Genomic DNA, 27,213 nt, shown 5'->3' with positions numbered 1-27,213 from the left:
TGTCAAAATGGGTGGAGTTAGTCAAAATTTTGTGAAACTTAAAAATGGAGATTCTTGGCTGTTATACCATGGGCGGTTTTAGGCATTGATTTATTTTGTGTTGGTGTATTTTGTAATTCACCTCTGGTGCTGGAATATTTTGGAAGAAGATACATACTGTTGCTGCTATTTACTGCAAGCTGTGAGAGGAACAGCCACGTAACAATGCAAGGAGGGTGAGAAGGTCTATATTAGGAGTCATGGTCTCCCTTCTGTGGTATTCGGTAGCCCAGCTCTCACCCAGAGTGGTCAGTGCTTTCTGCAAGACAGGGCAGAGATGCAAGTGCTGTGGGACGATCCAGCACCATCTCAGAAAACATTTTGTGACCTTCAAATACCGCTTGCTCTTACAGTAAAGCTTAGGTTTCTTGGAGGGGCCTGTAATCTCCTACTTAGCAAAGAATATCCATCTTTTTTTCTGTAAACGATTAATGCATTTAAACCCTGATTGTGTTTTGTTGCCTGCTGCTGGTGTTGGCGAGCGTCTTTTGGTTTATGTTGCTACGTTCTGACCCTGAAGTCTTGACTAAGAAAAGCACATACCTACACACAAGGTTGTGCAGCAAAAATACATGCTGATTTAATTCCTACAATTTGAAAATGTTTATAACTGGCTAGCGATATGCTTAAATCAAATCACACGGCAGAGCTTTTTGCAGGGTTGTGTTCTGTGAGCAGCCTTCCTGCCATGGTGGCCAGGTCCCTGGACATGCGAGGACAGACAGATTAGGTAAAGCACCTTCCCCTGGTAACTAGTTATTAGGTCAATGCACGCTACAGAAGACACAAAGACCCCTTCATTTGCCTCCACAGTATAAATCGCAAATCAGCATAAAGGTGTTGGAGGAGTTCCTTATCTTTTACCTCCTGTCAGATGCCCACAAAAAAACCCCAAATTATTAAAAAGAAGTTATTTAGGAAAGTGGCAGGGTGGTTAATATACAAGAGCGGAAAATTGTGAACCCTCTTTATATTATTAGTATAGTGTTTAAATAACAGATTTTAGTTTCAATATATTTAAAAATAATTTGTTATGTCCTTGTTCATGCTCACTAGATTAACCTTTTGTTCAAGAATACCTACATGTACTACTGTCTCTTAGAAATATCTATTTAAACGGTGTGTTTATTTGGAACTTGCTTTAACCTGTAATTAGATTTAAATATGTCTTAGTAATTCTATTGTCAGAGTGTGACCACAGGGATGAAATTAGAAGCAGTAAACGTGTATGCTTTTTTTTAAAACGGCAAGAAATACTTATTATATTGTAGATATTTATACAATTTTATTGACAGGCACCTATACTGCAGCACACAATAGAGAAAACAGACTGTGCATGTTCTTTCATTATCCCTTGCAAAAATTAAAATTCCCATTATTTTTTTTCTTATAATAAGAAATAATTTAGCCTTTCTCCCATTTGCTTGGCAGAATAAGAGAGTCAGTGGAAAGAGAAGTAGAAGTGGTGGTAACTAGTTTATAACAGGTAATAGCTGTAGGTTAAGTTTAGAATTATTTCTGGAATTAGAAAATGAATAAAAACAACAGGATGAAGAAAGAATTAAAAGGATGAGGCTTCAAAGATTTGACAAGAAAAAGTGACTAATTACACAATTGCATGGTACACATTCTATCAAACCTATGAACGTCAGAATTGATTGTTTATATTCTCTTTTATCTTGTATTTATGCTTTATGTTATACTTTTTCAGTAAGACATTTCCATACTGACGTAGAGGTTTTTGTCAGTCATGGCTTTGTTCTTTTCTGTGGGGTCGGTTGGGTTTTATTTCTTTGGGGTGGGGGTGGGGAGGTGGGTGTTGTGTTTTGTGTGTTTTGTTTTTTTTTTTTTTTTCCTTCTGAACCTGACTGAATTTTTTTGACAAGGAGTTCCATTGGGATGGAATGGCTCCCTTGGAGAAGGAACAAAGGCAGATAAACCTCTCCAAATTAGCTCTTAAGTACTGTTTGTCTCTACTTTTACTAATTTTTTTTTTTTTCCAACGACCTCAAGCTAAACAGCATATTAAAGCTATTAGCTGTTTTCTTCCAACTGTCTCATCTTAGTTTGTTTACTTTGATACTGCTTTTCAGGTTGTATGTTAATTTTGGGCCATTTCATGCTCCTTAATGAGACCTACCCCCCCAAAGTGAGAATACTTTTTTCACATTAATTACACTTATTATAATATAGTCCTGTCTTATACCAAATTTGATCTTTCCTTCAGTAAAAGTTTATCTGTATTTTATTTATTATATCTATATCTATTTATATAATTATATATTTATATAATTGTTTATTATATATTATATATGTTTTTATAATTATTATATCTGTCATATATATTTATATAATTATTATATCTGTATTTATTATTTCAGGTTGTGTTTATACTTGTATTTAGAAATAGATTGTTTTACACTGCCGTGCTTTAGCCGGTGTCCGGTGTATTCTGTAAGTTACCTGACCACAGCAAACGCTACCGTGCTCAGCTTTTAAAGTGCCCGTTACAGGACTCTGCTTTCTGCGAAAGGACCATCCATTCCGCAGTGCACAAAGGTCTATCTTTGGCAATGTACAACGCTTGTAACTTCTGCTACATTGTCCAACCATACAAAACTGTCGGTTACTCTCTGCTTTGATCTCTCTCCATCTTAACATTTTTGAAAAACGTGAAAATGTTCACAGAACATTTTTGGCACCATAAAAATGTTAAACTTGATTTTGTTTTTTTACTAATTTATTTTCAAAGTTCATAATATTTGTATTTTTCCACCATCTCTTTCTTTGCATCAATCCATCTGCCAAGTGTGCACTAATCCTCCTCGAAAAATATTTGGGTTTTTTTTCTGAGAATACTAGTTCTATGGGTATTCTCCATTACACCTGGGTATAATCCATAGCAGAATAGTATCCCAAAACAAATCTCTTCTGGCATGAATTGAGTTTCTTAACCAGTTTCATTGCACCCCTTGTCCCATGGAAGCACTGTAAGCCTCAGTCAAGTTGTTGTCCTGAGTTCTGCCTAACTGCACTACCGTTGAGAAGTTTTCAACTGACCGTAATCAACCTACTCTCAGGTTTCCTTTGAGTTGGCATCGTAGGACTGAGAGCTTGGCGTTTGTAACTATAAACTGCAATTACGTCTGTCTCTGTAAATGAAATCTCGGAACGGGGGCAGTTTTTCCAGATATGACTGAAAATATATAGAGCAGTATTGCTTATGACTGGAAGTATGATGACCAAAAGAAGCTACTTCTTTTTTTGTTCTTGTAAGTAGGCAAATGCCTAAGTGCTGTTCAGGGCGAGACCTGAAGCAGCACCTGATGTACATGTACTTAACCAGCCATTCCAAAACTGGGATCAATTGCTGCGTTTGAAATACAAGGTGAAGTAATCTGTACGTTGATTGTTGGTGTTGGTGTCCAAGTTTTCTACAGGACTAAATTCCAAATAGATTTCTGCCGAAATCTGGGGATTATTGGGTTATTAATGTGCTACTGACTAAGCAGCTCTCTTTAACTCCCGTTTACCAAAGGCAGATCTCATACAGGTTCTGCAAAGATGTATGCAGAAAGCTGAGCAAAACCAGACCTTCGTGATCATATTCCTATTGACTTTTTAGTTGAGCACACAAAATAACATGGCTTGGTAATATACTATGCCTTTTGTCTTACCTGAAAACCTTTATTGTCACAACAGTTATAATCTGATTTAGGTCATAGGACTCCACTTCAAACTTGGTGACTTCTAATCTAATGAGCTGTGACAGAATACGGAAGGTGACTAAAGACATTTCACAATTCATCTTGCTCATAAAGGAGCTGGTTGCTATGAGACCTATCATCTCCTAAGGAGAAAAGGGACCGGAGCCACTTGGATGTGCAAGTGAGAGAGAGCACCAACATCTTGAGTTCTGTGTCTTCTTGGGCTGCCCACTCCAGCTGTTTGCTCTTTTGTTTGGCTAGCAAATGAATGTTATAACCTGGATCAAAACCCCTGATACCTGTTCATTTTATGCTTGGTGCATTTAAGCTCTGTCTTGCTCTACTAAAAGACAAAAATGCACTTTCTTCCTTTTCTGTAACCTCATTATGTTGTTGCTAAATCAACTCAGTTGTACCAGTGCTGGTCTCCAAAGGCTGCTGTGAGAAAGCATTTTCTGAAGAATTCCAAGAATGAGGCCTGGGGAATAGGCTACTTTGATGAGGACATAGAGCCTTCTGGAGATTTACTGGGTTATTGGGTTTGGGGGAGAAAACAGAATATTTTGTTGGATTTCTAATGTTTCCTGGCAGATACGGTTACAACAACTTTGGAAGTCTTCCAGACTAGTCAGCAGCCTTCTGAAGCCTTTTAATTGCCATGCTCCATTAAGCACAAAAATATTTTGCTTTATTTGCTTGTAAGTATTATTGATTAGTCAGGCACCAATTTAATTCTGTTATAATTAAAGTTTAAATTAGGTAAGACCAGATAATCATGGAGATAAATTTTATAAAATGTGTTGCATAAAGCTTTAGAATGAAATGGCTCTTTAAAGCTATTTACTTTTCTTAACTGTGATCTTAATGGCAAGTAGACCCCCCTCGGCAAAAAAATCCACTCTTGCTTGTCTGAATTGTTCCTTACTTTAAAACTGTGTTTCTCCCACCTTTGTCAGGAAATATCTAATGTATTGGCTGTTATCTGCAAATCAGACACTTAAAAATGCTTAAAGCACATCTCAGTAACATGGGTAGTGTCAGGAAAGCATATAATCTTGTTTGTAATAGTGATCATGAGACAGTCTCAAAGTTTGGTACAAAATGAGCAGTACTCTCTGACTCATTAGGGATGAGCGCCGCCTTACTGATGCAGTACTAAAACCAACATCCAAATCTGTATTTAACTTCACTATTACTTTTGTAGATGAAAACAATCAACTTTTCCTTTCTATATTGGTGCTCTTCAAAAATCCATAAACTAAATTCCTTTACATTAAACTCATTTCCTTGCGGAGAAGATGAGAAAATGGCATCTTAAAGCAGTTCTCAATCAAGTGTACAGAAAAAACAGATTTGGAGCCAGTATTAGGTAATCAAGAAAGCAGGGTAAAGGAGTAAAGGGTGAGGATGTGAAAAACTGGTATTTCCAAAACTTGCCTGAATCATATCGATTCCAAAGTAGGTAATGCAGTTGTACTTAGGGGGAAATACAGCCAGTTTTTATGTGTGTTCATGGCAATCCATACCACACAGGGGCCCAAAAGACGTCAAGTAAGAGCTATGGGGGCTGACACATGGTTGTCTGTAATAGCAACTTTCATTTTTTCCTAATTCTGTGAGCATATAATAGGACTGCTCAGAGGTTTCATGAGATAAATGTCTTTGTTTTCCCCCATTAACCCCAAATAGATTGCTAATCATGTTTCAGTACAGGGACCTTTGATTATGGGCATTTTATTGGGTTCTTCTACAAATCTTGCAATTTGGGACAACTTCTCTACATTTTGTGGATATGTACTTTTGAATCACAAATGAAAACATATCTATACTTTTAAAAAATTTTTTATTTCTCTCATCCTGCGAGTTAATTATGTATTTTTTCTTATTAAGGTAAAGCTGTTTAAACTAATAGACCTTACTTTATTTCTACAGCTGATCATTACAGGAATGATCCTGATAGGTGGCATGTAGGAGCAAGGCCAACCTCCTGTTATATTTAGGAGGAGAGGCTTGTGCAGCTGGCAAGAAATGCTTTAATTCTGGCGGCTGAATTTCCTGCTGCTTCCACAAGGAAATAGGTCTTTGTTTCGCTGGCCCGAGCACGAGAGGTGTGTCATGGAAGAAACATAATCTCTCATTCTCCGTGAAAGCACTGCAGTAGGTCTGGGCTTGGATTTTTTTTTTATTTATTTATTCTGCTGTGGTATAGTTCTGAGAAAAATAAGGCCTAACTATTTGAAAAGGTTTTGCCATCAAAATTACAGAAACAGAGAATCCTGTTTACAAACATAACTTAAATGGAGTAATTCCTTCAGCGTTCTTTACATCCTTTAGGTTGTTGCTTCCACTGGCACAAAGGGTAAATGTGTAGGTGAAGATGCTGCTGCTAAGGAGTGAAGAGAGTTCCATATTAATGGAGATACCAAATGCCAAGCCAAACACAAATATAAAACTTAAAAATAGTGAACCAGTTATTCATGAGTTTTTGTTTCCGGTTGAGTCTTCTAGAGATGATTTTTAACCCTAGTTGGTGTTTTTAACAGTGACCAGGAGCGTATGTGAAATCATCACCCACTAGTGTGCAGGAGTCATGAGGGCTGAATCTCTTACTAAATGGAGTACTGGCCAGCAACAAGCATTTCAGTACAGAAGTTGGAGGCTTTTCCTGGGAAATGGTGGCTCAAGGATTTTTATTTTTGCAAGGGGCAGCTATTTGTAACAGAAAATCACTGTCCGTGGAAGACATATAGCCAAAAGGGCTAGTGTGACTTTTAAGTCTTTGTGATTGCGCTGTTATGGTGCTATTGGAAAGTTGAGTGTTGCTCTATTGTCAGGTCCAGAAAAAAAGCTGCAATATTGATAGGGTTCCATTAAGCCTTCCTTAGAGCACTATGCTGAAGTAGTTCTTTCTAAATGGCTCAACAGAAAAATAAATTAAGAAAAAAAAAAAAGTTGATCTGGTATCAAAATCTATGGGTATTTAAATAAGTAAAAGTAATAGCTCTCCGACTTAATCTAATGGATAAAATGCTATAAAATTTAGAAGCTGAAGCTTGCATAAAATGTTGGTGCTATTTACAAGATCTATGGAGAAAAAGTCACCATCTCTGAAAACTGTTGCAGCAGGATTCAGCATTTTCAAAAAAAATCACTAATAGAACTAACCATAAACTTTGTTTTAAAGTCCTGTTGTGTGTGTTTTCTTGGAGAACTTTCAGATAATCCCACCAGTTCCTTTCTCTTTCATTAGGTGTGCTTCTGGATTGAAGGTTATTTCTCACATGTCTAACCTGAGAGGGTAAAAAAGATAGCATGAGTATAGGTATTTACCACTTACTTAATATTTTATGTTCTTCTTTTCACAGTACTTACAACTGCAAAAGGCTGACATAAAATTATGGTATTTAATGGAAGCAGTCTTTAAAGGCCTGATTGATGATATCATTAAACCTCATATTATTTCATAAACACCTTCATAAATCAATGTTACTTGTGTAGCAGGATGAAATTGAAAAATCCCATTGCAATGACTTATGTTATTGGCCAGCCTAGGGGTTGTACTCACCCAAATGGCTACATTTGAAACATTTACTAGAAATGACATTGGACTTGATGATCTACGGTTGGACTCTTAAGGGTCTTTTCCATCTTAAATGGTTCTGTGATTCTTTGTTGACCTGTTCACTTCTTAATGGAAATGCAGTTAGGGTGATCTGAAAAAATACCTTTAGAAAACTGGGATTCATAAGCTTTCATAATATCCTGATAGGATTGAAGAGAAATAGGGTTCATCCTTGAAGGTTGTTTTCCCCCATGTTTAATGTGTGTCTTGTTTGTTGTTTGGGTGGTTTTTGGCTTGGTTTTTTTTCTACCTTTTACATAAAAAAGGAAAGTATAAGTACATTCCTGACTTAATCATATACAGGTCTAATATGTGAAACTGAATACCCTTTGTATTTATTCAGCTATTACAAATAGGTAAGAAAACTGCTGTAACTGAAATAATAAGTTATTTCTTCATTAATAGGTATATTTAATAATTATCCTACATTAATTTTCTTTTGTAGATTGCAGCTGCCAATCAGAGTAGGCTTATTCTTTAGCAATAAGTACCTGTTGCATCCATTGAGTATTGAAGCTAAATGCTCTTCAAAATTGAGCTTTTATACTTGATGCTGTTGAAATATGTTTTCACATTAAACTCAAATGTCATGAAAACCGTTGCAAGCTTGTCTTCGTATTTTGTGTGCTTAAAGATTCTGATGATGCCGTTGACAGAAACATTTGAGATTTATCAGGTTGTCTTTTTAATGTGTTTTATGAATGACATTTTAATTAGTGATGTACGGTGTGTGAAGCCAAAGACTTTACAGAAGTTTTTTTTATAATTAATATATTTGTATCAAGCAAACTTGTGATGACACAAGTAGTTGGTAAGACCTGCATGTTGTTGCTATTGATTGTGGACAATATTATATAGCATGTCTCTATAAAGCTGATGCTATTGATTTCACTAATATAGTAGTTACTGCTGTTTTATGTTAAGGCTTTGCTGGATTAAATGGGCAATAGTTACTGGGCCTTTTTACTTTTTTTTTAAATTAGCACTGGCCCAGCCTTGCTAAGGGTGCTTCCAGCATTGGGTCAACAATGGGTATGGGCTAGCTGTCAAACTTCCCTCATCTAAAATTAAGAGCAAATGAAATGCAATTTTTTTTGTCTTAATAGTAAAGAAATCTTCAACTGTATCTGTATTTCACAGAATGAAGCATAGGAGAATTTTTCCTTTATGTTTCTAATGGCCAAAACCTGAAGGCATCTGAGCTCTGGCTTCATTTATAGTCTTTCAAGATTGACATAATGTTGAGCATGCATTAAATTGTGCATACTGACTTAACGATCAGAAAAGCTCATCATACTCTAGCTCCATCTTTCCTGCCTGCTCTGCCAGGAAGCTATGAGAGGATGTATACAGCTGGCTATTCTGGCTTTGAGCCACATAGGGATTTGCCTACATAGCAGGAATCCCTAGCTTCCCCTCGGAAAGAACACTTTCCAAGGCTAAAGTGCTAAAATAAAAGGCAGGATCTTATTAAACTATAAACTCTAACTACCTTTTTCTCCAATGTGAGCTATTTCTATACTCATGCTGTGCTCATTTCCATACTCATGATGTGCCAGAGGAATATTTTGTAGGGGAAGAACCTTGAATGCAGTTTTAATAGAAAACCAAGTGTATACTTTTTTTTTTTGCTAAGCATATACATCTCTCATTGCGGATCCAAATATCCCTGAACAAGCAAGGTCTGCGTAGCAAAGTTCTAGTTGGAAAGGTATAGATTCTAGAAAACACCCCTATGGAGAAGAGGGGAAGGAATAAAAATAATTTCAGTAAATGAATTTAGTGACCCAGTTGATGATGTCAACCACAAGCCGTTTGTGTGCCAGAGCTGGGTAACCATTGGCGTGCAACAGCAAATGCCACCAAACTAGCCCATCACAGAACTGTACTCGGACACGCTAGCAGGGAATGAATTAACTCATTAAATTTGAACCATGAAGGTAGGTAATACTACCAGCGTAACAGCAAATTTTTAGGTTGCTTTGCTATGACTCACTCCCTCCAAGCAGAAGCAGCATGGTATTAAGGCATCTGTTTGCAATGACATAGAGGAATATACAGTGAAAGAGAGCAAAAGGGAGTAATTTTCTGTAAAATTGAGGCAGTGCCTCATAAAAGAATTATAGTCTTTTTTATATGTATCACTTAAATTGTTGTTAAAATTGAATGACAGTGTGTGTTATTTGCATTACCTTAAGTTTCTGTGGTAATAAAATGACTCATCTTGCTACACGCAGTGACTCCAATACAGATGCAAGAAACATTCTTTTTCGGCAACAGTAATAACTGTGCAGTAGGGTCCATAATTACTGACAGCATATCACTGCATGAGAAATTGATTGTTAAAACCATCCAGAACAATTACAAATACATCTTTTTACACATATTCTATATTAGCCATTGCCATGTCTAAGTACTGTAGGCTTTGGTCTAATAAATGTTTCCATTTAGGAAGAGCTACAAAGAATATGTCTCAGAAAACTTGCAGGTAGCAAGTAGACACGTAGCATTGCTCTGTTCTGAGCACAGTATTGTCGGTGCCAGTTTTGCCCAGCGCCACTGCATACTTGGCTGGCACAGAGCATCCATTTCAGAATCACAGAAGCAGAGCCCTTTTGCTTGTACCTATTTAAAGACCTGCAGCACCTGCTGAGGCAGCAGAAGCTTACTTCTATCTACCTTAACCTCGTATTAACTTAATCTGTCTGACCAAGAACAGTTATGTTGTGTTGCAGATCTGGGAGAACTGTCCTTGGTGGACTAATGAAGGTCTGGTTTTTTGACTAAGCAATGCTTATGTTGAAGTAGAGCATGTTCTGTGAGCTCGGGGAAGTTTTTAAATGAAATGGCTTTTTAAACCTTAGCTGTTACATTTCACAGAATCACAGAACGGTTTGGGTTGGAGGGACCTTTAGAGCCCATCCAGCCCAACCCCCCTGCAGTGAGCAGGGACATCCCCGACTAGATCAGGTTGCTCAGAGCCCCGTCCAGCCTGGCCTGGAACGTTTCCAGGGATGGGGCATCGACCGCCTCTCTGGGCAACCTGGGCCAGTGTTTCACCACCCTTGCTGTAAACATTTTTTTCCTTACATCCAGCCTGACTCTACCTGTCTAGTTTAAAACCATCACCCCTTGTCCTGTCACAACAGGCCTTGCTAAAGAGTTTGCCCCACCTTTCCTATAGTCCCCCTTTAAGTACTGGAAGGCTGCAACAAGGTCTCCCCACAGCCTTCTCCATTTAAATATGGGGAGTATCCTGCCAATGAAAGGACCATCTTTGTGGACTCGTATGTTGAAATTTAGATACAAAAGACTTGTGGCGTGTGACATCCTTCTTCATGTGGCACAGGTTTTGATGAGGAAATTTCCTTGCAAGTTTGTGGCACTCCAAGCAGCAGAAATGTTTAGATTACTTATTTCTTTCTAGCACAGTTGAAGAGAGGTAATATACACCAGTAGGAGGCTAAGATTTATAAGAACATGCTGCAGAGTAAATTGTGCTGTCAAGCAGAGAAATAGCATAGTAGAACAGACACTCTACACTAATCTTCTGAGGATCTTTGACAATGTGTACAGCAATCACAGAGATCTGCTGATCCTGTACAGACTGGAGGCTTTAGCACTTTTTGTAGCAAGCCCTATATATTTAATTTTCCTTGGTCTTGAAACCATAGATATATTGTGGTTTTTTTTTTTTCTTCTGCCTTATATTCTTGGTAGAGATGAATATTAACGTATTTTTGTAATCTTTGTTTTTGTGGATATCCTTGTTCATAAAGATTTCCAGATATTTAGGGGACTATATTTTTCTTCTGTGATGTTTTGCACATAGGTCACTTTGACAGGAAGGGCAACAGCCTTGCAGAGGTCATCTTCTTGGTGGAACAACTTAAGGCACTTGAAAAGAGAGTAGCAAAAATTTCTGCCATTATCTTCCTTATGTATCTACTGAGTCTGGCTGGGATGGAGTTAGTTTTCTTCGTAGCAGCCCATATGGTGCTGTGTTTTGGATCTGTGACTAAAACAGCATTGAAAACACCCTAGTGTTTTGGTTATTGCTGAGCAGTGCCTGTGCAGCATCATGGCCTTTTCTTTTTCCTGCTCTGCTCTGCAGCAGCAGGCTGGGGGTGGGCAAGAGGCTGGGAGGGGACGCGGTCGGGACAGATGACCGGGGGGGTGTCCTGTGATGTAGAGCATCACCCTCAGCAATAAAAATCCGTGGGGTGGGAGGTAGTCATTGCTGAGAGACTAGCTGGGCATCAGTCTGCTTGTGGGAGGTAGTGAGTGATTGCCACTGAGTCACTGTTTTGTTTTGTTTTTTCTTTCTTTCCTTCACTTCATAAACTATCTTTACCTCAGCCCATGGGTTTTTCTCAGTCTTCCCGATCCCTCTTGCCATCCTGCTGTGGGAGGGTCAGCGAGCAGCTGCGTGGTGCTTAGCTGTTGGCCAGGGCCATCCCACCCCAATGTACGATGCATTTGTCTTTGGAAATGTGGTTTTAATTTTGTTAACAATTTCAAGCTTCATGAAAAATCAGGAATTCCTATGAATCACGCAACTGGCTACTGAATTAATAAGGGCGGTATGAGACCTTGGCAAATACATACAAACGTGTTTGCCTTTTTTTTAAAAAAATTTTATTTCTAAGTTGCAGCAAGCAATTGCCCCGTGGCAAAGACCAACTTGCACGGCTGCCCCTTATCCTTCATGGGTTCCTTCTGCTCTACCTGCTGCTTGCTCCCTGCTTCACACCGTGGTTCCTAGGCCGCACAAACGGCGTGTCCCCTGATGGGATGTGGCTCCCTTGCTCCCCAGCTTGTTAGCTGGCTCGTGGGATGCCTCCGTGCCCCAGCACGTTCTTTCTGCCTGACCTGCTGGTTCCTGGGGTATAGCGCGACTGTAGCCAAACACAGGGGGGGCAAACCCTGTCCATCATCAAGCTGAATGCAGTAGATTGTTCTTTAATGGGCTTGGATTTCGCTCAGTGTTGAACTACTCAATCTTTACAAGGATAGCGTGCATCAAGGCCCTAGGCTGAGTCAGAAGGTGTATAATAAAGGAGTTCCTCTTCCACGTAAGCCTAAGCAAGCTGCTTCATTTCCTTGTATCTCTGAAGCAGCTATAGGACTTGGGCTTTTTCCAAATCATTGTCCCAACTGTTCTGTTCTGACTGACTTTGAAATGTGGTCAGTTTTGCCACCGTGTGCTCCTACAGTGGTTTTTTTGATAGGTTACCGAACAGGTAAACGATTAGGAGCATTAATATAATTTTATAGTGGCGAAGGGGAGATTAATTTTGTAGCTTTGAAAAGAAAGCCTAAATACTTTACAGAATGGAATGCCTGCCCTTAGCATCTGTATTTTAGGGTTGTTTTTTGTTGTTGTTGGGGTTGTTTTGGTTTTGGTTGTGTTTTTTGTTTGTTTGTTTGTTTCTTGTTCCTTTTTTAACTGAATCCACACCTTATAGTGTACAAGAGCCTTTCAGGAAGAGGGTCTTTTTAAGTTTTCATAGTGCCTATAAGCCATCCTTTGTACCAAATACCGGAATATAATATGAGGCATACGTATTGCAGAGTCAGAGCCATAAATCCATATTGTTGTTCCATAATCATTATTAAATACCTATTTACTGCCTGTCACACCTGAACATTTAGAAATATATCTAATTGTAATTACTAAAGTGGAATAATGAGCATGTTTATGGATAATGATAGCTGTATGCGGTCCCGTTTTTGCAAATATTGACAGGTTCAAATTTTGGTTGTCTGACAAATTCCTGAGATTTTGGGAAGAAATATAAAATGGGTGTTAAATGGGACGAATACTGGTAAAATTATCATCTTGAAAGGGTAGTTGCGTGTTTTTTGATTGTAAATAATTATCACGCTCAGAACAGAGACAGCCAGTGATACAAACAAAATGTGCTGAAATAGTACATACTACTTGGAAAACTGCATTATTGTTAACCAGTGTAGCGCGTCAGCTGGTTTGTTTAAAAATCTCATGCTACGTTTTAGCAAGAATGCCATAAAATAAATTCAGTGTTATAACTACAAAGTAATTTTTCACTCTCACAGTTTTTAATTTCAGTGAAAAAAAAAAATTCATATAGCCAGTTTTTTGCTTTTTGGTTCCTTTTCAACATATTAATAGAGAAGCCGTATTTTGTGTTGGTGTAGTCCTGAGAATTGGTTAACAGAGTTTGAAGGTCAGCGACAGCTAAACAGAGGAATAAAAACATCTCTTTTTTTTACTGGAAAGATCTTATTTTTGGTATTCATTTTAATCTTATTAAAGTGTGAAGTTATTTATGGTCAAGCTTTGATGCATTAATATTTCTTAATTGGAATTGGGGACTGAAGACCTGTGTAGCTGATGGTCATGTTAGGTTTTTGCATTAGAAAGCCCATGTGAGAACAGTGGGAATACTCAAAATAGTTGTGGTATTATATGCAAAGTGACAAATGTGATGATTTCTAAAGAAGAAACTTGACTCACAGAGGGAAAAATGAATACTAGACTACCTCTGTCCAGCACCAGCAGTGCTGGATAGTAGAATGGTAACAAAACAAAATCTTCTTGTTTTAATCACTACTTCATTTCACAATAACATTTTCAATATTAATGATTTTCTGCAGGTTTACATGGGCGTCTCATTTTATATTCCTGTTCTTTTATGAAATACCTAGTATTAAGTGAGTGTGTGTATTTGAGTGCCATTATATTGTTTTAGTCCTACCTTTTTGTAGTTTAGTGTCATTAAAGCAATATTAATGAGAACACTTCCATAGTGCTGGGGGTAAAAAGGAAAGAATGTTCTCATGGCACATTGTAGCACTTCCTAAATCCTAAATGATAAAGAGTGATAATGTCAACAAAGTTGGTGATAATGCATCATTTGGTGCGTGTTGATGAACAATTCTGTACTGGGACCATGGCTGGGGACTGCATGCTGCGGACTGGGCAGGATTGGGCTCTGGAGGTGCACCCTGGCAAAGAGCTTTTCAATTAAGACAGGCAGAAAATCTGTCCTTCCCCCCCCCCCCCCCCTTGTTTCTTGTCACTGTTACATCATCAGTTGTACTTTCTTAAACAAATGCACTTGGATTATTTACTGTTTCCCTGTGAAGTTTTAGAAAAAGTAGAAAAATTTTAAATTATTGTTATGTTATCACAGTTTAGTGTTAATAAGGATCTCAGTTAACGTAACGGGAAACTTTAATTGTCTGAAACCTGAAGCAAAAGTAAGTTCCATACGTTCAAATGACAGATAATGTTCTTAATGCCTGATACTGTAAGCATAAGATTAGGGAATGCAGCCAATCTCTTGTTTGTCGACAGGCTGTGTAAGCAGTTATTACATTAAGCTTGTTTTGTCACCAACAAGAAGGTACAATAGAGACCATGCTAATTGTTAAAAATCTGTGAGATACATTTCAGAAACATTGAGTTGTAATGTTAAGATGGGAGAAACTCAGAACAGGAAATGAGTTTTGCATAATTTTTAAAGTGAGGTACTGAAAACAGGGTCCCCAAATCACCTTTTCCCTTAAATTAACAATCTGATTTTTTCAAACATTTTCACTGATACCACACAGTTAACTGGTGCATCTGTCTGCCTTTAGGCACCTGAATCTAAAGCCAGGCAATATATATGAAAACCCAAGACTGGCATGTGTTTATTGGATATTAGGAAACATTCCTTTACTGGAAGAGCGGTCAGGCCCTGGCACAGGCTGCCGAGAGAGGTGGGGGAGTCACCATCCCTGGGGGTGTTTAAAAGGCTTGTAGATGTGGCGCTTCAGGGCATGGTTTAGGAGGCCTGGGCGTGTTGGGTTGATGGTTAGACTTGATCCTATAGGCCTTTTCCAACCTTAATGATTCTGTGAATATATAAGAAATACTAATGGAATCTTCAGAACTTACAAACAGCTGCATTTTGAAGGATAAGGTGTTCCTGAATCTTTCAGGAAGCTTGTAAACATCTTTTGCTTGTATTTGATTTTTCTGGGGGTTGGTTGCTACTTTGAGGGGGTTTATTCATTTATACCACTGAATTAAAACTTTGTTTAGCAATCATAATATGGATGACACTGGGTTCTGTCATTTGCTTCGAATGACTGTATGACATACGTACCACAGAATCATCAGGTTCAGAGTATTGCAAATTTGAATTGTGGGATATTGATGGAAGGGTAGGTGAAGATACCCTGGATTTTGTTCCCAGTTCTGGATTCTTCTTTGACCTTTAAATATTTTAAGTGTTTTTCTTTAGTGGAGAGTTTCTTTTTAAGTGGATGAATCACCTTGAGTTTTCATAATTAGCTGTCTTTCTTTGTCATTGCCTAATATGGCAGAGCTTATGCTCTTTCTTTTCTGCCTTCTTCAGGTATGAATACAAGCAAGAGTGAGACAGTGAAAGAGCATCCATTAAAGCCCTCTAGAAGATCTATGCCATGCCTAGCCCAGAGCCAAACACATCCTCAGAGTCTGAGCAAGCATTCGTCATTTCTGCAGCCAAATCGTGTGCAGCCACAGCCCCGGCCTCAGCCTCTAAGTGCGGGGACATCTACAGCTACAGTGGATGTCGTGTCAGAACGAGGTAGGAGGTTTTGGGGAGCTTGTTCCAACACTGGGACTGAAAGAGATCTGTGGGAACATAATTTGAAGTCCTGTGGTGTCTTAGATATAATTTTTTTAGCATCTTCCATTAAATTATAGGGACATCTGATAAGCTTTGATTTGTTTAGATATCTGCAGTTTGTTGGAGAGATGGTTCTGCACAAAACAGCTAGAACCACCATGGTACTGAGTTCTTGAGTGAATCTCTATATGTTTATAGTGAGGCTTACACTGATTTTTCTTTTATTCTTCTGAATTACAAGATTATTTCCTGCTCACTGAAAACAAGACAAGGAAGTGCTCCTGTATGCTGGGGAAGAGCATGAAGGTTTCTGTAGTCCGTCTGAGGGGAGAGAGCAAGAAAATAAATACTAGGCTTTTGGCAAGAAATTTTTTTTAAGTACGACCATGTAGAAGCAGATGTATTCATTCATGAGTAGCATAATCAGGGAAGAGTGATATGGAGAGAATGAGAGAAAAGGGAGAAAATCCCTATGAATTTTAGCTTGTGTTGGAAAAAGGAACTACTTTTGTTTTAGGATTTCTATTTTAACAGATAAACTTGCCTTAACAGAGAGACTAGTCTAGTTGGAGATCCGCCCCATCACTGTGTGTGTCACCTGTTGCCAGCTATTGCCATACACTAGTGCCAACTGTGTGTGGACCTTTATAGAATAAATTAACTTGGCTGGCTTCTGCTCCTAGATTTTGATAAGTCCTTCTTTAATGTTGATAGGCAGTAATTATGACTTCAGTAAGTCATTTCACCAAGTTAAATTTCTCTCAGGAATACAGTGAAAGTCTTCATTAAACTGGTCTTGTTCTTTTTTCCACCAATGGAAAGTGCTCTCCAAAATTTCAGCATGAAGTGTTGCATTTGAGTCACCACCAGCTTTAAAAAGTGTATCTTTTACTTACGAAATACATGTGAATGCTGATATGAATATTGCATTTATTTCAGCTAAAGTGGTGGAGACTTTGGAAAACAACTTGCTTAAGCTGTCTAATACAGAATACGGTGATCCATTTTTAGGTAAGTTTGTGTCTGCACTGAAATAATAAATTAATGATTCTTCAATTAAACTTACAGTATTTCAGTGGGGCAAGGCCATACTTACCCTGAAATGCCAGGTTTATTTGAAAGAGGAGACTAAATGTGACTAAAGAAATATGTGCTGTCATTAATTCCTTAATACTTTCTCACTTTTTAGACTAAGAGTAAATAGGGACTAAAGACTCTGAAGTATTTTTTTCACACTTTCAGTGTAACCTTTTTCTCATAACAATCCTTCATGATACAAACACTTGGAAGCATGCATTCAAAATGCCTTTGAAACAGCTGTTATTATTCCTGTATAGTGATGTTATTCAGTATTGTCACGGCTGCAGATCTTATGTTGTTTTCGCTTTAGATATTCACCTATATTTGCTTTAGATACTCAGGTATAAAGAGTGTTCCGATCTGGGAAAAAAAATAAAAGTAATGCAGAAAAACAGCTATAATTGGGGCATATTCGTACCTGCATTAATGCCATTTTGATACTTTAATTAAGTCAAAGAAAGTAGGAAATTAATTATTTTTAGAATAATCCCATCCTTGCAACTGCAAAATGAGTCTGTATATACACACACGAGCAGTAATTTGCAAGTTCCAAAATTAATTAATTTTGAAATTCCCTGGCTGTGATTTACCCACCTGAAGTACACGCAGATATTGCTGTGCCTTGCACAACTACGGTGAAAGATCTTTTTTCTCGCAGTCAATGTAGCATCAAACTGGAAATCGAATGCTCATGGCAAAGGAGGAAAGCTATTTCTGCTCACCTCTCGTGTTTTAGCATTGCTTTGTGTTGTTGCCCAAAATATAGATAGATAAGAGGACCTTCAAGGTCTTCTAAAGAGGTAGCTACTGGAAATGTGCGTGAAATTGATGCTTCCTCCAGAACAAAATCAAAATGTTCCAAAATCATGACAGACCAAAAATTCAGCATGAAGACTGTATAAGAAAATCATGTGTCACAATAAGGTTCCAGCTGAAGCTATTGCACTCTCTTAGTGTAACTGGTTTCATTGGGTAGGCAAGCAGGGGTACTACAAGATTTCACTGTTAAAAGTTGCTTTGATTTTTTTTTTTTTTTAAATAGCCTGTTCTATTTTTTACTACTTGCTTACACATACACCTGCTGATATGGCTGCATATTTATATATGGCAGCAGTAATTCTTTCTCACAGTAAGTGATGTACTGTTTTCATTTACATCACCTAGTTTTAGCCTGGAAAGAAACATGGAGGGCTCAGCAACTGAGGAAAAGATAGGTTGGGTCTCATCAGCTCAAAATTGTATTAAACTTCAGTGTGGATATTTCTCCTCTTCTGACCATAGCTGTGATCTTTGAAGTGACAGAAAAATATTTAAATGGTAGCCCTTTTCTAACTTGATCCATTAATTTGCCCATGTTAATTGAGTCAATCCCAAATTAGAGCACTGAAATCTGTGAAGTTATCATGTATATACAGAACTGTAATTGGTTAGGATGTTCAGCTACAAGTGAGAAAGGAAACAGTATTTATAAATTTATAAATCCCAGAAGTCACTTGTAAGAATTGCCTTAGATAAAAATCAGCATTATTAGTTAGGTTCACAAAGAGAAATCAGGGACAGTTAAAGGTGCATTTAAAAAAAAAAACTTTTCTGTAAGCCTTCAAAATACAGTTTGTTTGTGCATGAGGATCGTATTTATGTGGGTAAAAATTTGTCTCCAAGACTAAACTTTTCAATTTTATCCTGAATCGGGCCAGGGGAAGGAATATTGCTGCTCGAACTTTGATCACCAAATAGGTGAAAATGATGCAGTGCTGCTGCCTGCTTTAGTCAGAACTCTTGCACGTTGATGGAGTTTGCAAAATAGGCTGATTAATGGGTATCATCTTAGTGAAGCTCTTCAGACTGCTCTCCTCAGAACATGAAAGAATGCTGAATTCAGTGAATGTGGTGATTTTTTAATTAGGCAGCATCATGGAACTTGACATAAAATAGGCCAAATGCTTTCTCCTCTTCCAGGATTGTGTCCATAGACAAACTGTCTTCCTGGGAGAAGGGGATTAACAGGCATCAGATCAAAGACTTCAGTGGAAAGGTTCTCTTTTATTTCTGTTGACTATAGATGAGGCCATAAATCTGTTGGTCTTGTTTAGATAGTGACATCGATGGATTTATAAAGTAAGAAGATAATGTATTACATTTCTGTTACTGCTAGCACAGAGAAACGGCATCAAGGACATTTATGTTCTTTTTCCTGTCAGTTTTAGGTGGTAAGTAGTGTTTTGAGTTTGAGGAATCAGTAAATTCAAGCAAAGTAGTAGCCACTGAGCTTCCATGACATACAACATGGGCTGGGAGGTTTCAGGCACGCTGGAATGCTCGGTGCTTAGTGAAGGTAATGATCGGCTCTGTTGGATCTTACCTAGGTGGAAATCATCTATGGCTTGGAGCTGGAAAAAAGGTAAAGTGCTACACCTCGCATTTCTCAAAGTATGGTTGTAGAATTTGGTGTTCAGTCCAGAGCAAAATCATGTTATTGCTTCTACTTCCTTGAAAAAAGCATTTTTTCCCCTACATTTTTGCATAATAGAAGAGTACTTGTTGTGGCTGGAGTTCACAAACGATGAAACTAAACTGGGAGTTCCCAGTTCACCTAAGAACGTTAATCCCTCCTGCTCCACTGCAGCTTTTCTTAAGATTTTTACTCAGCAAATGAGTGAAAGATTCCCGCCTTGTGACTATTCAGAAAACACCTTTTTACCTAAAAACTTCTCAGGAAACCAATATGCCTGCTAACCAATATAATGTAGTTAGTGAAAAACTAATTACAGTGAATTTATTCTCGACAACAAAACACATTCATTTTTGTCAACACATTTGGCTGCAAGTAGCTAGTCAAATCCTATAACCACACAAACGGGGAATTTTCTGAGTAAGCTTTTTGATGAGAACATTCTGATTTGTCAAGGCTTCTTCAGAAATATTTACACAAAGGTAGAAGACGGTAGGATTTCTCACCATGGGGGATACCACCGCTGAGTAACCACTACCCTGCTGCTGAAGCTCTGTGTCAGGGATGTAGGAGACCGAGGTTCCAGTTACTGAATTGTACAGGAAGGACCAACTTCGTAATGTTAAGTTACGAACTGTCTTGAAATTTTCCCTGAAAGATGTTTGAAGTTTTTATTATACTATGAAATGGGAAGACCTCAGATCAGCTTTTCTAGAGGCAACAGAAGTATTTACTGCCTGGGTATATAATCTTTGATGCCAGACACAGGAGAGATGCTTACGTGAGATGACAGAGATAGTCAGGCTAAGTCTTAGTGTGGTATTTTAGGTAACAAGAACAGCATGCCTGTGATACAGGACTTACCTGGGCTACTCTCTCATGTTGGTGCAATAGCCACAAATACCTAAAAGGCATAGATTCAGCAAAACAGGAAAAAATCTTTTTCATACTTTTTTTTAGAATTGAGTGTCAGGATCTTATAAGAGGTAAATACAAGAAAAAAATGAAAATAGTTATGTTGTATCTGTAGGTATATATAAATTTGTGTTACACAAGAACCTGGGCGTTAAAGTCTGAATGTATTGCTCTAACAGTATAATTCCAGTGTCATCCATTTTTTAATACATTTGAAAGTCACACCAATGACACTCAGACATTTGACATTCGTTCTCTCAAAGGGAATTCAACATTGTACTTCTTTTTCAGAGTCTTCTGTCTGTGGATACTTGCTTAAAAATGTAGTGTATATTTATATTCCATTCTGGGTTTACTGTGCTTTGTTTTTCTTCTGAAAGACGTGCTCAGTAATTACTTTGATTGTGCCAGCTGAATTTAAATGACACAGCTTTAACTTCAGTTACTGAATTTCTGGCTTTACTGCAGCTTGTGGCTGTAGTTGGACCTGGAAAAAGTAAGTGGGGAATAGTTAGTTCCTAGTAGCTACATAGCAACTACACACAGAAAGTCACTTTTTTTTTTTTCCCCCTCTAGAACATTTGAAGTTTAAACATTGAATGGGATTGCAGACATGTTAAGGTTAACTAATGACAGTTAATCCAGGAGCTGCTCCACTGGTGCGGGGGTATGTCTGTGTGCACATGCACGTAGAAAGAAACAGTAATTGGTAAATTTTAAAATAATGCTTTTCTCTTTCCTTAAAGGCCATCATCTGTATAAAGGGAATGAACCTTATCTTGGAACGATCACAAATTTGGCTGGCCATCTCTTCTAAAAAAACATCTGAATGTAAACAATTTTGATGAAGGTTATTTGTGCTGGAGTTTTATCTTCATGAACAGTTGAAAAATCCAGAAATCATGAAAAGTTGAAAATTATAGGACGTGGTTACTACATAACTTTTTGTAGTTTTCAGTGTCCTTTAGAAATCAGTTGACTGAGTTTAAGAGAATTTAGCAGTTCTTTATTGTTGAACTGAAAATTAAGTACCCTTTAGTTAAGCTGAAGGGAATATACATGATTTGCAGGAGAATTTGTTTTACTTTATTTCAGTAATAAATCCCCTTTTCTAAAAAGAATAACTTTTTTTTCTTGCCATAACTGAGATAAATGCTCTCTTCTAATGCATGGTACAGGCAAAAAAAGAACTGTGTAAGGTGCAAAGGCTTACAAAATCAATAAATACTATTCCACTTTTTTCTTCTCAAATTGTCCTTTGGGTTTAGCAGAAGGAACAGAAGGACAGTGACAGTATTTGGACCGATAGGTGACTTGTTTTTCCATTTGCTAGGTCCCTTTCCATTGTTACAATTACTATCATGAGTGTTGCCAGGTTTGACTTCTGTTTTTTTTCAATGTTCACTTTCAAGCACTGTGAGCCAGATTTACAGAAGGGATTTCTTACTATGCTACAGATTAATGCCTTTTAAAATCCAGTTTACCACATACATAGCTAAGGCAGCAAGATTTTCAGGAGTTCGGCCATACTGGAAATCCAATTAGACTAGGAGAAAGCCTTGTGACTCTGATAGTCTGCATCTTAACTTAAAAATCCAATTTTTTCATTGTAACACAAATAAGCATATAAGTAGCTTTCTGCAGATCCTACCATCAGAAATGGTAGAGGATCGTCAAAGGATCTGCCCTCCACTGTTAGGCTGAAATACTTTATATCAAACAAGATGTAAAAAAATGTGTAATGATGGTATAATCAATATGGGATTCAGGGTTTAGGTAGAAGGAGTATCTAATTTTAAGTTATTTGGCAAATAAAGCCGATACTCATCAGCAAATGAAACAACAGTAATTCATTTAGTCTTTTTTCAGTGCTGTGGGTTTTTTTTGAATTAGGTTAATTTTGAGGGATTTAGGCATAGTAACTCGTCTTCCTTAGCATGACATGAAATCCTTCCTAGATAGGAACTTGATCATCAGTGAGGTGGTTTATAATTTTGCTGTAACGTTTACCTTGTATTCTGAATGTATCCTGAACCCAATCACTGCAAAGCTTATATAGAAGATCCTTCCTGTTTGTGCCGTGCTGCAGTGCAGTGAACTGAGAAATGAAGACCTGAACCAAAATTAACAACCCAACGAAGTATTGCAATAACTGCATGATAACTTTTTTCGGCGCTCAATTACAGAAGTGCTTGTAAGTGAATTATGATTAACTGATGTTATGATAAACTGAAATGGACAGAATAACCTGTGCAATGCATATGATGTTTACATGAAAGGAGGGACTGAAAGATCATGGAGTATATCACTCAAGACAAACCGGTTCAATTTCTGCTTCAACAGAAAAGTGATGTTTCCATTGTGACTTCAAGAATAATTTTTTTCAGAAGCTTGTGGCCCTTAGGCAATGCCTGCATAGGTAAGGGCTGTCACATCTATTCTGACTGTGCTGTGAGATGGTTGAAAATCTGCATTAGGACAGTTTGCCCTATACCTGGTGCAGGAGGGAATTGTCCAGCTCCCATACTACATCCAATTTCATGCCTGGAGAGCTGGCAGCATGGGCGCAGAAGCTGTGTGATCCATTGTGAGCATGGTGCTTGCTGAAACATAATAAGGATTAGTCTTTGAACTTAGTATTGAGTTCAAAATATCAAAGTGCTTTAGGCATTTAATCTGCCTGTACCAATTCTGTACACCATCTTAACTCCTTCAAACAGCAATAATACCTGCCTGACTCCTTCTTAAAAATGAGAAATATTCTGTGTAATGGATACCAATGTCTGAAAGCTCATGATAAATTGTACATTAAGAAAAGCCTTCCTTTGCCTTTTATGGTAGTTTTTGATATATAAATATACATACACAGGTAGCAGAAAAACCTTCTATGTTATGTATCCAATATAGTACTCCAGCTACATAGTAGAAAAAATGAAGATGACCTAAATCCATCACCATGCCACTTATCCAGGTGTCTGGTGATATCCTTCTCTGGGTTTTTTTTTGTGGCTTCTAGCATTAAAATTAGGATAGAGAAATCAGGACCACTGTTTTTCCTGTAATGGTCATAAAATTAAAATGCATTCTTCACCCTTTAGAAAAATATGATAGAAAGAAAGGTAGCCAGGCAGTTAAGAAGGCCCCAAAATGAAGATGAACGGTGTGGGCCTAGAAATCCATTTCTAAACTAAATGCTTCTGCGCTGTTAGGTAAAAGACTCCCAGAAACAAGTCTCTCTGGCATTTTTATCCTGTAAGTGCCCTTATGGAGATCTTACTGTCATGCATCAAGCATAACAAAAGTATGTGTCAGGAAGTGTAGACTGGTTTTTGTGGTGTACGAAGACTGAATTTACTCATCATGCCTCTGTATTGCAAGACAGCAAAACAAAACAACCTCTAGGATGAGGAGATCTGTTATCCACTTGATTAATGCTTGAATCTTTTTTAAATTGCTTTATACTCGAGTGTGGATCCAAGCTGACAGTACACGTTACTTAGTTATATGTTCATGTATGCTAACAATTATAAGTATATACCTAAATAATTTAAGTATGTACCTAATTAAAGAGAACTCCTTGACTTACTGAATCGAATAGTGAAATTCCCATTGACTTAATTGAAGTATGATTTGGTCTCTGCCTCTAGAATTACAAGCTGTCGCCCTTTTCTCTGATTTAATATCCTCATCTTTATTTAAAATTCAGCCTTTTTTTTTTTCTATCTTATTTTTGCAGTGTTACGGAAAGTTGAACAGTTTAATACAGAAACCTTCCTTTCCCTGACTGGAAGTCATAATAGCATATTCATTGTCCTTTCTGTACAGGTCACTTGGGGCTTTCAAATTGTATATACAACTTTAATGTTTGTTTTTTTTAAAATAAAACTTTTTATGTGAAAACAGTTCAAAAAGCTCTCAGCTACCGCACACAAGTTTTAATTAATGTAATTGAATTAGTGAAACATATCAGCAAGATATTATTGGCTATACTAATTGCTTAAAAGCACATTATCGTTACTTTGTATAATTGTTTACTTGGTTCTGCAAGCACGTAGTCTTTTAAATATAAGGTTTTGTACGATTAATATTTAAATCTTTCTTCTGCTTTTAGTAGGTACTCAGAAAACTCATATAAAGAGGTCCTGTGAGGGGCCGTGCACATTCTGTTTGCATAAGCAATAGTATTTTACCTGAACAGCCCTGGAAAAAAAATTAATCCTATCAGGAGCTGAAAAATAAATAAAGAGAGGGGTTAAGAAGGAAGGCAGCTGTCCTTTAGATGTCCTTGTCACTGTGAGGACATGGACGTGAGCATACACCAGTCCCATACTCCCATTTGCAGTCTTCCCACTGTAGGAGGCGTTTCTCTTTTTTTACACCAATCATGCTTTTTTCCCCCCCTCTTTTTTCCTCTTTTCTTTACATCTGTTAAGGTTTTGCAGAGTGTCCAAGTTTTTCAGATAACTCTAGATCTGTTGTTTACTTTAACATTAATGTAGGAGAGCTGCTTTAGCCAAGAGTCTCCCCAGCAGGACAGAAATTCTTTTTTGTTTTCTTTTATTTTTTTTTTCATTTGACCCTGCAGTAGAGGAGAAATGGAAGAATGTTTCATAAACAATTATTACACTCTTTACCAACTTTGCCATATTTTTACATTGACTAAAGGTTTTTTAGACATTTCTGGAAATTACAATTTACTCTAGTACCTTACAGAATTGATACCTGCAGTGTAGATTAACTGAAAGCTAAATATTCTATGTCTGCTCAGGTGGTGTATTTCAACGTATAAACATGGATCACTGGCCGTTGTAGAGCAGTATTTTAGTGATTAGACCTACACAGCTGAGAATATGATCAATCTTTTTTAGCTCTGAAAAGATGAAAAAATAAAAAAACCCCAAACCCACAAAAACATGTTTAATGAAGAAAAAAAAAAAGAAACCATGTGCACTTGGAAGGCCCCTGGCATATGGAATGGGACATCTTTCAATGTGCCTAGTAAAGCACAGGTGGGACAGCACTTACTGACAGCGAAGAACAGAATGTATGCTTGGGGAGGCGAGCAGTGATCTGAGGCCTGTAAAGGAGCCATCTTTCTGTACATTGGTGTAAAAGCCTGAGCTTCCAGAGCAGTATTAACTGGGTTTAGGATTTTTTTCAGTCTTCTGTGGCTTCTTGCTTACACCTTTCCCCTCCCAAAGCCAAGCAGGCTAGTTGTGGTGGTTGGCGTTAGAGCCCATCAAAGAACCACAAGAGCAGGGAGAGCTGGCAGTTGTTCTCGACAGTAACAACCAAATGAGTTGTCATAGGCCAGGGAAGGCATGATGGGAAATATAGAAATGAAGTAAACAGTAGCTTTCGTACAGAGCAGAGGGAAAGAGTTTGAGGCAGCCAAGCTTTTCTCATGACGTTTGTGGAGCTACAGCCAAATAAAGGCTCTGTGTTTCAACTGAAAGTTGGATGCTTGTAATGCAAGTCAAATAGAAAGACTGTTAGTCCATATCAGTGTTTCTGGGGTATGTTACATTAAAAACATCCCTGATCAGTATGACTCCAGCCGCCACATTCAGGGATGCTATCTTGATTTGGCTTGTGGCAATCCCAAATGGCAGGTAAAAGGGGCGTTGGGGGGGGCGAGATGATGAAGGAAAGGATGGCAGGCAATAGTGTTCCTTAATAGACAAACATTATATAAAGATGTCATGGAAAATTAAAAACTGCCGTTATTGAAGAAAGGCTTAAGGATTTAAATCACTGTGTGTGTATTGTATCGTAGCACGCGTTGATGACACTAGGAACGATCGAGTCAATTTAGGTTGCATAAGTTTCTCTTTAGGGAAATGTCCTTTTGGGTTGGTGTGTGGGAAAATTGCAGAAGAGAGACTTTCTTTTTTAATAAAAGTGGCGGATGCCTTATTACAGAAAAAGCACCTGGTCATAGAATAATACAAAAACATAGTCAAAGCTAATAGTGGCAAAGTTTCTTTCCTGTCCTCTTCTCTTAAGATCTTTTTCTATAACCAATATATTTTGTTCTCTATTCTTTAAAAATGTTAAAATTAATCAAAAGAAATTTACAAAAAGATCAATTTAAGAAACAAAGTGAGCCTCCCAAAACACATAGACGGTGTAATTGTTCTTTCTAACCTCTTCTGGTTAGAAATATGATGCAATCCATTGAACAACTTCTTTGAGTATAATCATTTAAGTTAAAGATGTTGTTTTAATGTATGATGCAGAAGAGGTAAATGGGACAAGGAGTCTATGCAAAGTGTCTATGAAGCATACGTTAGGTGTTCTGTTGACGCTAATGTCTAAAGCTATGTGAACGTTAAGAAAAATGCACACTTCTGAATATACTTTTCAAATATGGGTTGTATGCTATGTCTGTCTGACATTTTTTGAGACAGGTTTAACAAATGCTTGTCCAAGTGCAATGTTTAAATGGTGTTTAAATTCCTCCCCTTTTTACTGCATTGATACCATTACTTTACAGTGCTTTAGGTGCATAAAATAAGTCATCGACTGCTGAATACAATAGCATAATTAATTTTGTATAAAAAATATACATTTTTAATTCTAAATTTCTATATTTTTATGGGGTTTTTTGTTGCTAAAATCTTTCTTGACTACATTTCAGACAAGATAGCAGGTATCTCTAAACGGAAGGTAATTTTTTAATTATATTTTCTTACAGAAAATATATGCTACAATTTAAAAGCTGTGTCCTTGAAAGCATAAAAATGTTTAGCA

At 37.5% G+C, this 27,213-nt stretch overlaps 1 protein-coding gene across 2 annotated transcripts in view; it reads left to right on the top strand.

Annotated features, from left to right (window-relative positions):
* ANO3 (anoctamin 3) overlaps window positions 1-27,213 on the top strand; it is a 217,544-nt gene that overhangs the window by 107,444 nt on the left and 82,887 nt on the right. For both annotated transcript variants that reach the window (XM_064452842.1, XM_064452843.1), the window contains exons 2-3: window positions 15,759-15,971; window positions 16,953-17,024. In XM_064452842.1, coding sequence (XP_064308912.1) covers window positions 15,759-15,971; window positions 16,953-17,024 — 285 coding nt within the window. The remainder of the gene's footprint in view (window positions 1-15,758; window positions 15,972-16,952; window positions 17,025-27,213) is intronic.

This window comes from Phalacrocorax carbo, chromosome 5, assembly GCF_963921805.1.
Source record: "Phalacrocorax carbo chromosome 5, bPhaCar2.1, whole genome shotgun sequence".
Taxonomy (NCBI): Eukaryota; Metazoa; Chordata; class Aves; order Suliformes; family Phalacrocoracidae; genus Phalacrocorax; species Phalacrocorax carbo.
Note: the sequence above shows the minus strand (reverse complement) of the source record. Positions and strands in the feature narration are given on the sequence as shown.